This window comes from Scophthalmus maximus, chromosome 2 (genome assembly GCF_022379125.1).
Source record: "Scophthalmus maximus strain ysfricsl-2021 chromosome 2, ASM2237912v1, whole genome shotgun sequence".
In the NCBI taxonomy this organism is placed as follows: Eukaryota; Metazoa; Chordata; class Actinopteri; order Pleuronectiformes; family Scophthalmidae; genus Scophthalmus; species Scophthalmus maximus.
The window spans coordinates 6,233,596-6,246,038 of NC_061516.1; the positions used below are offsets into that span (position 1 = coordinate 6,233,596).

The 12,443-nt window shown below is 41.8% G+C and overlaps 1 protein-coding gene across 6 annotated transcripts; it reads right to left on the minus strand.

The window, feature by feature from the left end:
• Nucleotides 1-907: 907 nt before the first annotated feature.
• On the minus strand, nucleotides 908-11,007 carry LOC118300696 (LIM domain transcription factor LMO4.1). 6 transcript variants are annotated; one of them, XM_035625342.2, is made up of 6 exons: nucleotides 10,728-11,007; nucleotides 9,908-10,063; nucleotides 6,201-6,448; nucleotides 3,933-4,029; nucleotides 3,669-3,827; nucleotides 908-3,498 (listed from the first exon to the last, which is right to left on the minus strand). In XM_035625342.2, the coding sequence occupies exons 3-6, from the start codon at nucleotides 6,440-6,442 to the stop codon at nucleotides 3,490-3,492; spliced, it is 507 nt and encodes a 168-aa protein (XP_035481235.1). In that variant the 5' UTR covers nucleotides 6,443-6,448; nucleotides 9,908-10,063; nucleotides 10,728-11,007; the 3' UTR covers nucleotides 908-3,489. The 6 variants fall into 6 exon arrangements, with proteins under 6 accessions (XP_035481235.1, XP_035481232.1, XP_035481234.1 ...); XM_035625339.2 differs by having other exon boundaries at nucleotides 9,908-10,078; XM_035625341.2 differs by having other exon boundaries at nucleotides 10,723-11,007.
• Between the last annotated feature and the right edge of the window lie 1,436 nt (nucleotides 11,008-12,443).

Sequence of the window (12,443 nt, forward strand, 5' to 3'; positions counted from 1 at the left end):
CTCCACCGGACTGTCCCGTTGCAGGTCAACCTTCTCGTGTCTGCCAGAACTGCCCACAGACGTGGAAAGATGTCAATCAAGGCTTGACATCATTGTGGGTTGCCACTTGGGTGGTACACAGGTGCTAACATGTCAGTGTTATATTTACACCTGTGGATGATGAAATTAATGGAAGGCCGCTTTTATAGGAACTAACTGGTCAAAGAAACTAACAAATCCTTTCCCTCAGCTGGAACAGAGGCACAGCAGAGTTTTTAGCTAAATGCTAACATTACCATACTAACATTAATGCCAATGCACTGGCAAACTCATCTCATGCATTTTAAAGATAAGTTTTGCATCTTTTGTAAATGAGAGTTGGAGGAACCAACCTTATAATTAAGCTGGATTTAAACTGGATTGTGGAACCGGTATACTTTATAGTGATCTAACATGGCAAACAAAAGAGACAAAACAAAAGCCAATTACGGGGAAACTTGATGTGACTGAGGTTTGGAGTCTTGACTGAAAAACCAGAGGAAAGGGCTCACCCTCCACCATTATGAAAGGGCACTTTGAAAGACTATCGTTAAAAGCCTCATTGTTGCTGTGAATGTGAAGCTAATTGCACTAACCCTGTGACAGGAGCTGCTGAGTTCTCCAGGCCTGTTAATTTGAAGAGTCACAGCTGGCTACTCATGTGTGCCTCTTCCCTTTCCTGCGTACTTCACCTCTGCCTTAAATTCTGCTCTGTAGAATGCCACAAACAATATGGAAAAGGAATTATCCTAAAATTAGCGTGATGATCTCATAGTTTCCTTGCCAAATATACAGATTTTAAAAAAGGCAAATTTAAAGGTACATTTCATGCCAAAAAGCAATCATAACAAACCACAGACCTTAGAAAGATCAGAGACCAGCAAACATATTATAAATATGAAGTTATGTTTTAATTTGAACTGACAAAGAATGAAAGAAAACTAAATTTCTATGGTTGAAAATTGCAAAAAGCATATTCTGCCATTACGTACGTTTTCCCCTCAGTCAACTACCGAGAGCACAAACTTCTGCTTGCCTGGTGCCCATAACAAAAAGATCCGTACCTTTTAATTAGACCACCTCACCAGATTAGGCCTCATTAGGCTGCAACACTGGAGTACAGCTCAAGCCCATGCAGGCCTCCAGCGCATCCCAGTTTAATTGCTTCTGTAATGGCCTCCGCTCAGGCCTTTGAAATCCCATTCCTGTGGGTAATCAGCCATGTTTGTCTGAGAACCAAAAGCCCTCCTTACTTTCTCCTCAGTCTGAAGCAGCACCGTAACTCTTCTATACCTACTGTAGCCAAATCATCCTTATCACACAGAAGACACAGCTCTTCTGAGAGGTCATTTTCTTTTCTATGCAAATTTAAAGCAATAAAACACATTACCAACATATTAAATGTTTCATATACTGCAGCACACAACACAGGATATTGGAGCACATTAAACATATCATCCGAATTTATCTTTGAAAATGTAAAGACAGCCCCAGTCCTTTTTGTTTAGCGTAGCCAAACTAATACTCAAATGCATATTAGTCTGGAACCTCTCGGTTCAATTTCGATTTTGTAGGGGTTACCAACGGACACAGACCAAAATGCTTTCAGACACAGTTGGATAGACCTACAACCAGTGACAGCAACGAGTCATGCAACGTGAAAATGTCAACAGACAAGAGCAGAGAAGAGATGATGGGATGAAGAGTCCACAATGTCTGTGAACCAGTGTTGTCGTTTTTGTGGGAGAAATATGAAGATATCAGATACTCATAGTCAAATGCTCGTTCATCAGCAGCTGACATCTTGGATGTTTACAAAAGTCGCTTCTCTCCATGGCACGGTATAAACCCCGCCAGCTATCAGATAATCGGTTGTGATTGGACTGGCAAGTTTTCTGCTGGAGGGAAATCACTTCCCAATGGAGGAGATCCAGACCGAGTCTGGAAGGGCAAATGAAATGAGCTCCCAGAATTCATCTGGTACCCAGGCTAATGAACAGCTGTTTTAGCAGGAAAACTATGATACTAAGTACTGCAATAAACATTTAGAATATACAATATATTTCACAGCTGCGAAATCTCTTGTAGAACAACCTGTCTAAACACAATTATAAACATTGTATAACCCTAAAAATATTAAGGATGAACTCTCATCAACACCTTAAGAAACAAAAGATACATTATGGTGAAGTATTCAGAGAGGCATTTACTGTACATGGAGGGGGCACCTTGGTCTTCTTGGCCCTGTAGTACCATAGTTGCTTTGCTACTGAATCTGTGTATATCTCCACTGTAATACTGTGTACAAATGTAAAATAATTTCTCCATGAAGCTTAATTGTTGAGTTCACAGGCCTTCGAGTAAATACAGTATAAAACAATGAAATACAACGTTGTAATGTTGACCACATTCACTATGTAGTTTAATTTGCTTGCTAAAAAATACTGACATTAACACTTGTGTAACTGAGGCTGAGGGGAATGTAATTTTGTAGATTAGACCGGATCATATACCAAAGTATTGGATACATTTAAAATTTAGCTGCACCAGTAAAAAGTCAGAAAAATCGAAATTATTGTAATACATCCTGAGGAGAACATTAATGTCTGGACCAAATATCATAGTAATCCATCCAGCAGGTGATGATGGTAACCATTTTCAACAACATATATTCCATTTTTTGAGAGTACTTTCCAGCTAGTTCATGCCATGATTTGAAATTCAATTGAAAGGTAGCAAATACTTGATAGGGATGAATTACCTTCTGCATACCATTTTTTCTCCCGAAAAAGCCAACTAACTGCAAATGTTGGAAATCCATCTAAAATTCTGATGGTACACTTTGCAAAATGATTGATAGGAATGTTTAGTATTATAAATTATCGTATAGAAGTTGGTATTTAAATAATGACCATGTTCCAAATGCCAGCACATACAAATAAAGGTCAGCTGAGGAAGAGACATTGAAGGGGCAGTATTGAAGCCTAATACAGCACAATAATAGATAATAACAGAAATAAAGGCAATTTGAGAATTTACAATATAAACAAATTTTAGCTAATTGGATGAATCAGGAAAAAAACCACCAGTATGGACCTTATGGTGCTCTGTGTTTTTGAGGAAATATTGTTCACCTCCTACAGGAGTCTCCCCCCCCCCCCCCCCATAGCCATGTTTGTTCTTACCAGTCACAGTTCACAGTAAAAAACAGCCTAATATATAAATAATGTCCAATGATCTTCAGAATCCCCATTCTTCTAATGGTGCACAAGACTTAGTCTACTGAGACAAGTCAGGTGCTGTTAGACAGTTGAAACCAAAACCATTATGTATCAAGACTGTGGAGTTAGATAATCCCCCCATCAGAATGGAGGGAGGTCGCCAATGGCAGAATTCACAGTGAGAAGGAGGGAGGACAGGGGAGGAAGGTGGAGGACAAGGCACACACTCGTTTCTTTTCGATCCTCCTCCTCAGCACACCTGTAAAGAATGGAGAGGTGGTTATAAACAAGGAAATAAACAAACACATGTTGACATCCTGAAACATCTGCATTGTTACGCCACCTTTTATATAAAGGTTCACTTCCCTTATTTCCTCCATTCACTTCCTCCATTTTGTGTTGAAGATGAGAGGAACAATGGTCTCTCACCTTCTGATCAGACATCATAGTGTTGGCTTGCAGTGGAGTTGGGTGTCCGCTGTGCAGACCTCCTCCTGGCCGGTCATGTTCACAGAAGATCGTCCCATTGATGTAGTGAAAACGATCACCCGGGACCAGGCGGTTTCTACAGGTCGCACAGGTAAAACACTGAAAAAAGAAGGACTTGATGGTGAACTCAATCGTATCATTTGTAGTAATATGGTATCAAGTCATTATCAAGATTAGCCCAATGATAACATGTGTAACCCTCACTTTAAGGTGGTAGACGTTGCCTTGAGCTCGCATTACCATCTCACTGGCAGGTATAGACTGTCCACAAGCACCACAGGCACCACTGTGTCCAAACAGCCTGCAAACCAGAAAAGCAGAAACAAATTCTGCCATTTTACAACCAGTGCATCAACAGCATCTGCAACTTCAACATAATGTAGACTCGTAACTTTACGTGGCCATTGACAGATTAAATGAGCCTAAAACCTTAATTAGATGGACTCACAGGGCCAAATTTCCAATGCCTCTGCTGAGAAGGCTGGAGATCTCTGTTCTTTGTTGTTGCACCCCTCTTGCATGTCTGTCACAGGAACATTGGCATGGGGGTACTGCGACCTAACCTTGGGTGAAAGGAGGAGGGGTCCTCCTTTCACCCAAGGTTATCTCCTCCTCCTTAAGGTCGAGTCATTAGACTGAAGCCATTTCTGCCTCCACCTTATTGTAGCAAGGAGGAGAGGTGCCTTCACACGCTGCTGCTATGTGGACCGCACTGTGGTCCTGAGGAAGTCCAGTCAGTTTTTTGTTTGCTCTGTTAAAGAGAAAATTCTCAGAGTTCTGGACTCGCAAACTCTCGGGGTTACTTGACTCTTTGTCTTATATTCTTACTACGGCCAAACAATATGATGGTACATTCTATTATCATGATACTTGAGTGTTCTCGTTTGCCTTGGAACAAAACGTAACTAACTTAACAGTGAACCACATGTTGAAGCTTTGTCAGACTCCTGATTAAAATACGATAGAACAGAGCAATTGTCAGACAGTTGTGCAGAATGTTGTCACGTTTTTTTTCCGACTCAGTTTAGAGAGGTCTGAATAAGTTTAACTGTGGGCTAGTCACAAACAAAGTATCATTTAGGCGCATTTTGATGTGCATCTGAGTCGCTGACCCACTTGACTGTGGAATTTCTTCCATTACACAGCAATGCTCTAATGACTTTGCTGTGTGTCTTTTTAAAGGTGTTGCTGTAATTTGACAGTACAGTGAGGGCTTTATATCACCAGTTAGGTCCTAAAAACCACTGGACTGATATACAAAGTCTGCAGTCTCCTGGTTCCACCTCAGCGGGCCTTGAGCTGTGGCTTTCCACACTGACTCCTGTGTTTGCCCCTGAGATGTAGGCACCAACAGAGTCCCTATTTGTGTTACACCAGTCTGCTCACAGACACTCGCACACCAAGTACAAAGAACAGACCGCAGGCATGAGGACACACACATTGGACCATGATTCTTCTTTGTGTTTTCTCACTCCCCTCCTCTGTTTGTCAATAACAGTCAAACAAAGAAAATGGAATTCACTAGAAAATACTCAATGTCAATGATCATACTAAATTTAGACTGTACAGTTGCCAGTTAATGTCGAGTTCATGAAGGTTAAATGAAAACAGGCTGAATCATTGCGTCCTGCAGAGATGTCTTGAAGTGGAAATGTCGTAAACGAGTAAAGGTTCTTTGTTTTTGAGGATGAAGTTGGCTGCATTCATATCCTGTGATGCGGCACCTATTGTGTATTGTCACTCAAAACTAACAAACCTTGAACCAAGACTGTCTGTCCAGTCTGGCGTGAACAGAAATACATTGTATGGGTCTTGTGCATGATGCATGAAAAACAAAAGTGCCATCATTGGAAATTGTATGATTGGTCTCATGCATTTAGTAAGTGAAGTATTGTTAGGCGTTCTTGCTCAGAGTAGCAAAATAGCAGATGAGGGGACCGAAATTCATTTAAAAACCCTCAGCGCCTGATTTACCACCACAGTCAGCTGGCATTTCACAGGCCTCCTTTTCACTGTTGCCTCAGGTGCTGAGAGCCATGTTGTGTTGACCACATCTCTTTTCATTTGCTCTGCCAGACTCGGTCTGGAACTCTACCATTGGTAAGGGATTTCATCCAGCAGAAAACTTGCTGGTCCAATCACAACCGACTATCTATTAGCGGGTGGGGTTTTGTTCACGTTGCTCAACAGTCACATGAATCGTTGCTCTCACTGGTTGTAGGGCTATCCACCTGCGTCTGGAAGCATTTTGGTTTGCATCCTTTGGTAACGCCTCTTGGAAAATCGAAAAATTAACCGAGAGGTCCCAGAACCCCAATCGTGAATGAGTGAAACGTGTGGTCGTTGAGACTAGAAAAGGTCCATATAGAGCGTTAAATAAATGTGGACCGTTCACCCTTCACCACGTTACGATCATTCACTTTAAATGAGTTGAGCTGAGTGCCACCTGACCAGTTCATCAGTGGGGCTCACCTGATGTAGTCGTTCTTACAGAGGATCATGCCTCCTTTGCTGTAGCAGGTGCTGCTGTACTCGCCCAGCTGAGCGTGGCAGCATGAGCACTTGAGGCAGCGCGTGTGCCAGTACCGCTCCATGGAGAAGAGCAGGAAGCGGTCTACGATTCCACTTCCACATCCTGCGCATGACCTGCCTGGCGTACCCCCGCCACTGCCCATCACTGCCACTGCAGGCGCCTCCACTCTGCTGTTCACCATATCAACCTGAAGACATGGCAGCAGGCAGAGAAGAGAAGAGCACTTGGCAATGAAAAGTCATGGCGGCAAGACAGTGAAATTGTGAGCAAAATATCGTACGTCATGAAGATACAAATATGGCATCCTTCAATGAAAAGCTCCAGACTGCTTAGTTGAAATGAATGTCTTTAACAACAACTGAAGCATGCCTAGTTCCTGCAAATATTAAACCTCTACACGCCTTTGTTCTGCTGCACTTCGAATGCGCAACAAGTTGTTGACCTCAATGCAAAACTGGTGATGTAAGAAAATCCATAAAGAAATAATATGTGTGTATAGGAAAATGTACATAGCGGTTAAATACACTGTACAGTATGTACTCATATGTAGTACAACACTGGGTAGTTTCTGGATAATGTCAATTAAGTCCTTGGCAAGTACTATATCCATATCTATATCTATATATATGAAAGACAATGACCTCATCGATGGTCAGACTGATCACAGATCACACATCAAGATATGTGCAGTGTTTTCACATTAATGTATTCAATTCTTATTATTATTACTAGAAGTACACACAAACACACACACACACACACACAAACTGTGTGTAAGGGACAGAAAGCTGCAAAAGAGGGCTTGAAACAACATTGCATTTAAGTTCTCACAGCTTCTCCTCCGTACACTTCCTGGGAATGTAACATACAAGGGACAGACACACAGCCCTGTCTTCCTAAATGTGGCTCTTGGCAGCAGATGCAATCAGTTGGTTTTAGGTTTTAAGACACACTGGTTAAGAGCCTTGGGCTATTTACTTGTGGGTTATGGGAATGTGAAAACCAAACAGGAAAACACACACACACACACACACGTATATATGCATACTACCATCACGGAGTTGTTGTTTTAATCCAAACAAGTTGTGTCCAACTCAAAAAAAACCCACACACAGTCTTTTTTGGGGGCCTACACATAACTTATTTTAACTTGATAACTTGTCCCCAGAGGAGGATCTTTGAAGCTGTGCATGATTTTTTATTTTTTTAAATTTAGATTTCTTTTGGTTTTCATCATGTCATCCAATAAATGTTATGGCTGCTCTTTACTCCTATGCTGAGGCCGACAATGTCTGGAAACGATGCTAAAGTAATTGGGCTGTTCTTAGGTCTGTTTTTACTGGAACTAATTCCAAATTATGGAAAAAAAGTGTCAAGATTAAATTGTTGGAAGTTGCTTTAACTGTGGGTCAAAACAACGATACACATCAGGCAACATTTAAAGTATTTCCCCTGCTCTCATTTCTCCATTACAAAACTGACCAGATTCCATGCACAGCTGGGAATGATACTGTTTCGGAATCACACGACCATAGCAGCATGTGCAACTCAGTAATGAGTTAGCAACACCGCCTCAACATGAAATAAGTGCAGTGGCCAAATGAGCAACAGTAACATCATTTGTGCTCCGGAGAGAGTGTTTCATTTCGGCAAGGGCATGTTTAGCTTTACGACAAGCCTTCCCACAAGATTATTTGAGACTGCAGCAGCTGGTGCTCGGCAGCGAAGCAGGCTGCCCTCAATACCCTCGTCCTCTGAGCAGACACCTGGCTGCAATCAGCCACAGGAACGCCATGTGAAGCCCAAGGCCACATTAAAACCACAAACAGCCTCATTCACGGGACAGAACCTTCTGATGAGTGAAAACATATACATGAACAAATGAGCTGATCCTTTGAAAAAGTTAGTTCAACTATACAATTCACGGATTAATCGACTCTTTTTGAGGCTGCAAATCATTTTGAGCCGCTTCTAATATTTTGCTACATAACACCTGCTGTAGACTTACTCTCAAATTCACTCTCATTTTCTTTATGCCCCTCTATCTGGTAAGGGGGCATCACTCAACCAGAGGGGTTGCTCATTAGTGGCTCTTTGTAAGACGAGTGAAAACTGTAGTGACGGTGGTTGTTCAGCCGAAGTTGCCTCTCGAGCCAGTCGGGGCAACTACAATAATTGAACGTGGGCAGATAGAGTACAGAGGAAAGGTCGGTCGAGAGTAGGAGTTAAGGCAGATTATAGTGATGTTAGGGGAAGACAGGAGTTCACTGTGCCCAGTAGAGTTGCGACTGCACAGCCTGACTGCAGGCCCGTCTGATGCAGCATGATGACTGCACTGCAAAACACTCCTGATCTAACCAAGACTAGCAATCACATAGCCGTAAAAGTCTTATTGATCGTGTTCTGACAATATCCTCTTCACCAGCAGATTATGTAAGATTTTTAAGATTCTTTTAAGAATATTGCTCTTGTTTTTCTTCTTACTTTGCCAGAAGTTCTTAAAGGAAGTTATTGTACATGTACATCGAGCTGAAGAACTGACACAGACACTATTCGAGGCCATGTTGTGTCTTTTGAGACTTTTTTTTAAACTGTAAGAACAAATCACACTGGGGATTTGTCAAGTCACATTATTATATTTATTCCAAACACTGGTGTTGTGTCAACATCAACACAGTTATTAACAAGCAGTAACAATTTTTCATTTTTCATTTTCTGTTGAAGTTTTAAGTAACTATTTCAATACAATCTACTATAAGTTACCATTGTAAATAGCAGGTGGAGGATGATGTTTTCGCCCTGTTCAAAGAGTTTTTTCTCTCTCCACAGTCTCAGAGCTGCTCATTGTGGGAACTGTTTCTTGAAATTGAATTCAGTCCTTTGACGCAAGTAATCTTTGTATAATGGGTGTTGCAAGGCCCTTGTTCAGAAAGCAATTCTATTGAATTACAAATAATTATGTGTGCTGGAGTTTATTTATCGATTTAAGAAAAGCTGATGACGACAGCTCTTGAGTTACGCAATCATCTTGTTTAGTAGCTCTGGTTTTAGGGTCTTCACACTCAATTAAGAAAAAAGCAAACCGGGAAAAAAAGACTTGACAAGCTAGTTTTGAGTTAATTTGAATCAACGCAGTACTTTTAATGAGTGTTTCATCACTTTTATAATGTCTAAAAAACTTTTTCACATTTCAAGAGATCTAAACAAGTGTAGTTATCTTATTGGAACTGGCAGATAAATTCACTTGTTTCCAGTGTTTATCAATAATACAAAAAAATCCCTTATATTTAGACAGTTCATTTCTGCAGAGTGGGCCCAACTTTTGCCACATTTTAGTGTGCATTGATAACCAAGCCTATATCCACATTAAAACATTAGCGTTTTGAAATGAAAATGTAAAAGAAGTCATCTCTGTCCATATGATCACACCTGAAAACATATCACCTATACATATACTGGTCATGCATGTGCTTATGTAACCAGGGATTTCTGTGCTTGGACCGATGACAAAGAGTAAGCAACGCTTTGCAGTGTGGAAAGTGTCGTGGAAAATGGACGAGTGTGAACTGCAGGTCCAAGCGTAGCAGATATGATGTGTTCTACACTAAAGCGTATCAGTGTGGTCTTAGCCAAGGCATCACCGTACTCAGTGAAAATGGGACTTCAGGCGGTGTGTGGGGGAGAGAGCCGGCAGGATCTGAACTCTCTTTTCAACTGTTAAATCCTCCTTCCATTCAATGTCGATGCTTCTGCAAGTGTGCACTGGTCCTCGCCCTCTCGGAGTCTCACTCCTCTTGCCCACCTGAAACATTGCTGCCTTTAAATAGGAGCAGACAATTTAAAGTTCATATACGTTCATGCTGAAAAAGACTGATTGCAGCAAGGTCCCCTGCAATCGCTGCACCTTCCAAAGTCTGCCACTGGGTAAATAAGTAAGTACAGATCACTGTAACAGGCCTGACCACAAATATTCTATCATTTTTGTCAAAAATGTAATTCGTGGGAATTTTCACCAGTTTATGCTCTTTCCTCATTCACAAGCATTGACCATCCAGACACATTTTCTCTTTCTCCTATTAACAATGAGGGTGATAATATGCTCTGTACAACTCACATTTTAAAAATCAGTTAAGCATGGTTAGTGCAAAACACAAGTTCTTGGAGGAGCCACCGTGTAGTGAGTAGGATATGAGAGCCTGAGCCCCACCGTCACTTGTTATTATAATGATAATAATCATAATAATAATACATTTCATTTGTGGGTCAACACACGTGACACAGCTGACGGAGTTTTGACAAAACTATATTTCGTCAATGGTTTGTAATGATCACCACTCCTGTGAAAAGCAAAGCAGCTGAAACACTCGAGCTGCAGTGACGCCGACGCGCTGTGAACGCACGCAGAGCAGAGCAGAGCAGGCACAGAACCCAAACCTACGGAAATACATCATAATTATTAACCTTACTGCTGTGAACCTGGAGGTCGTCAAAGAGCCAGATGTTGCACAAAAAAAGGAGCCGCAAACTTTCCAGCTGTTGTGATCCACGCGCGTCCCGGTCCTGGTGCGGCGTCTGTCCCCTCTGCAGCGCGCCGTCCCACAGGGGACAGGACCCGTGACGTCATCTGACGGCGTGAAGGGGGCGTGGCTCCTGGGTCACCGCTGGGGTCACGATGGTGGTACCGTCCACCATATAGTCGCTATAAATTCATCACCGGTAGGGTGAAAGTGTTCCTCACATGTATTATATCACTGGTATTAGTAGCCTGGGACCCAGACGAATTCTGGGAGCCAATTTAAATCTGCTCTGCCAGAATGCTGTCTGCATCTCCTCCTTTGGGAAGGGATGTCCCTCGGGAGGAAACTTTAAGGTGATGTGTTGACAGGTTCTTTTGCTGCCCCCAAGTGGCAAACAAAAATTTCAGTTTAGATAAAAAAGATGTCATTACATTACTCTAGAATTGTTATGCATTGTTCTGTCTATTGTGGGGCCACTACCATCACTAGTACTCCATCACTATACAGTCAGTGTTTATTTGCCTATGTGTCTCATAAGAAGTCAAATAATTCTCCAGTGATGCCATGATAGGAAAGTTAATGTTTACTTTGACTATTGATTCGCCTATATAGCTAGTGTGTCACAGATCTACTAGATTTTAATGGTTGCAGTTCAGTGCAAGATTTTTGGTGGACTCAGGATAAACCCATTGTTCATGCAATGTCAGTTCCCTGTCGACGCCTTTAATTATGTGGTTATAGTCCACCCAGGGTGCCTCTCACCAACAACTGCGCTATGACAGTCCCAGTCAGACGTCATGTATACAGGACACCTGCAGAGGTCTGTGATAAGTGCAGCAGACTTTTACTGTCTGGGGATCCAGAGTCTAAGACGATTAATAGGGTTATTAATAAGGATTTGGTACAAATAGGGAAGAAATCGTTCTTATTAACAGAGCACAGGTGAAGAGCTCCTTTATTATCTGTTCCAACTGCAAACAACTAACCTGACATTAAGATGTGCTGTGGCTTAAAACCACATTCAAACACTTAACTTAGCTGTGAATGGCTGAAGGTTACTTCAAATTTTTCATTTGTTGTTGTATATGTTGGAGCTCAGTGAGAAAAAAAAAGAAAAAAGACTGCAAACATTAGCCCATGCAGGCACCATGTACGCTTCATACCTTGCACTCTTTGATTGCAACACAGATTTGTAGAGTGTGACCTCTGGTGGAAAAGCTGCTCACCTACATGGTTGAATTTCACACACGGGGGGGGGGGGGGGGGGGGGGGGGGGGGCATATGAAACAGAACCTGCATCTGCATCAACTGACTTATATATAAAATAAAATAAATATAATTATAAGGGCCTTGACTGAGCCTACACAACGTGACACAAGGTACTCATCTTGTTATTGGAAACATTGGATGTCACTCGGGACTTGTGAACTGCAGTGTCTAGATTTTGTTTTGTTGTCCTTGTGTTGGACTTCTATTTTCTTTTCGTATCTTTACTGATATGGACCTACTGTATGTTTCTGAAATAAACATTAATCATCAATCACTAGGCCCTCTGTGCTGCAGGCGGCGACATGCAGCTTACATCTAATGTTAGCTACGGTCGACTAACAATTAAAGAAGACAGAAGCCTTCGTAGTGATCATCTTAACCTGTGTGAAAAATCTG

Coding starts and splice junctions, on each gene's coding strand:
- LOC118300696 (XM_035625342.2), bottom strand. CDS start 6,442: ATGGTGAACAGCAGAGTGGAGGCGCCTGCAGTGGCAGTGATGGGCAGT. Junction 4,030..6,200: donor TGTAAGAACGACTACATCAG/GTGAGCCCCACT, acceptor TCTGGTTTGCAG/GCTGTTTGGACACAGTGGTG. Junction 3,828..3,932: donor GCAACGTCTACCACCTTAAA/GTGAGGGTTACA, acceptor TTCTTTTTTCAG/TGTTTTACCTGTGCGACCTG.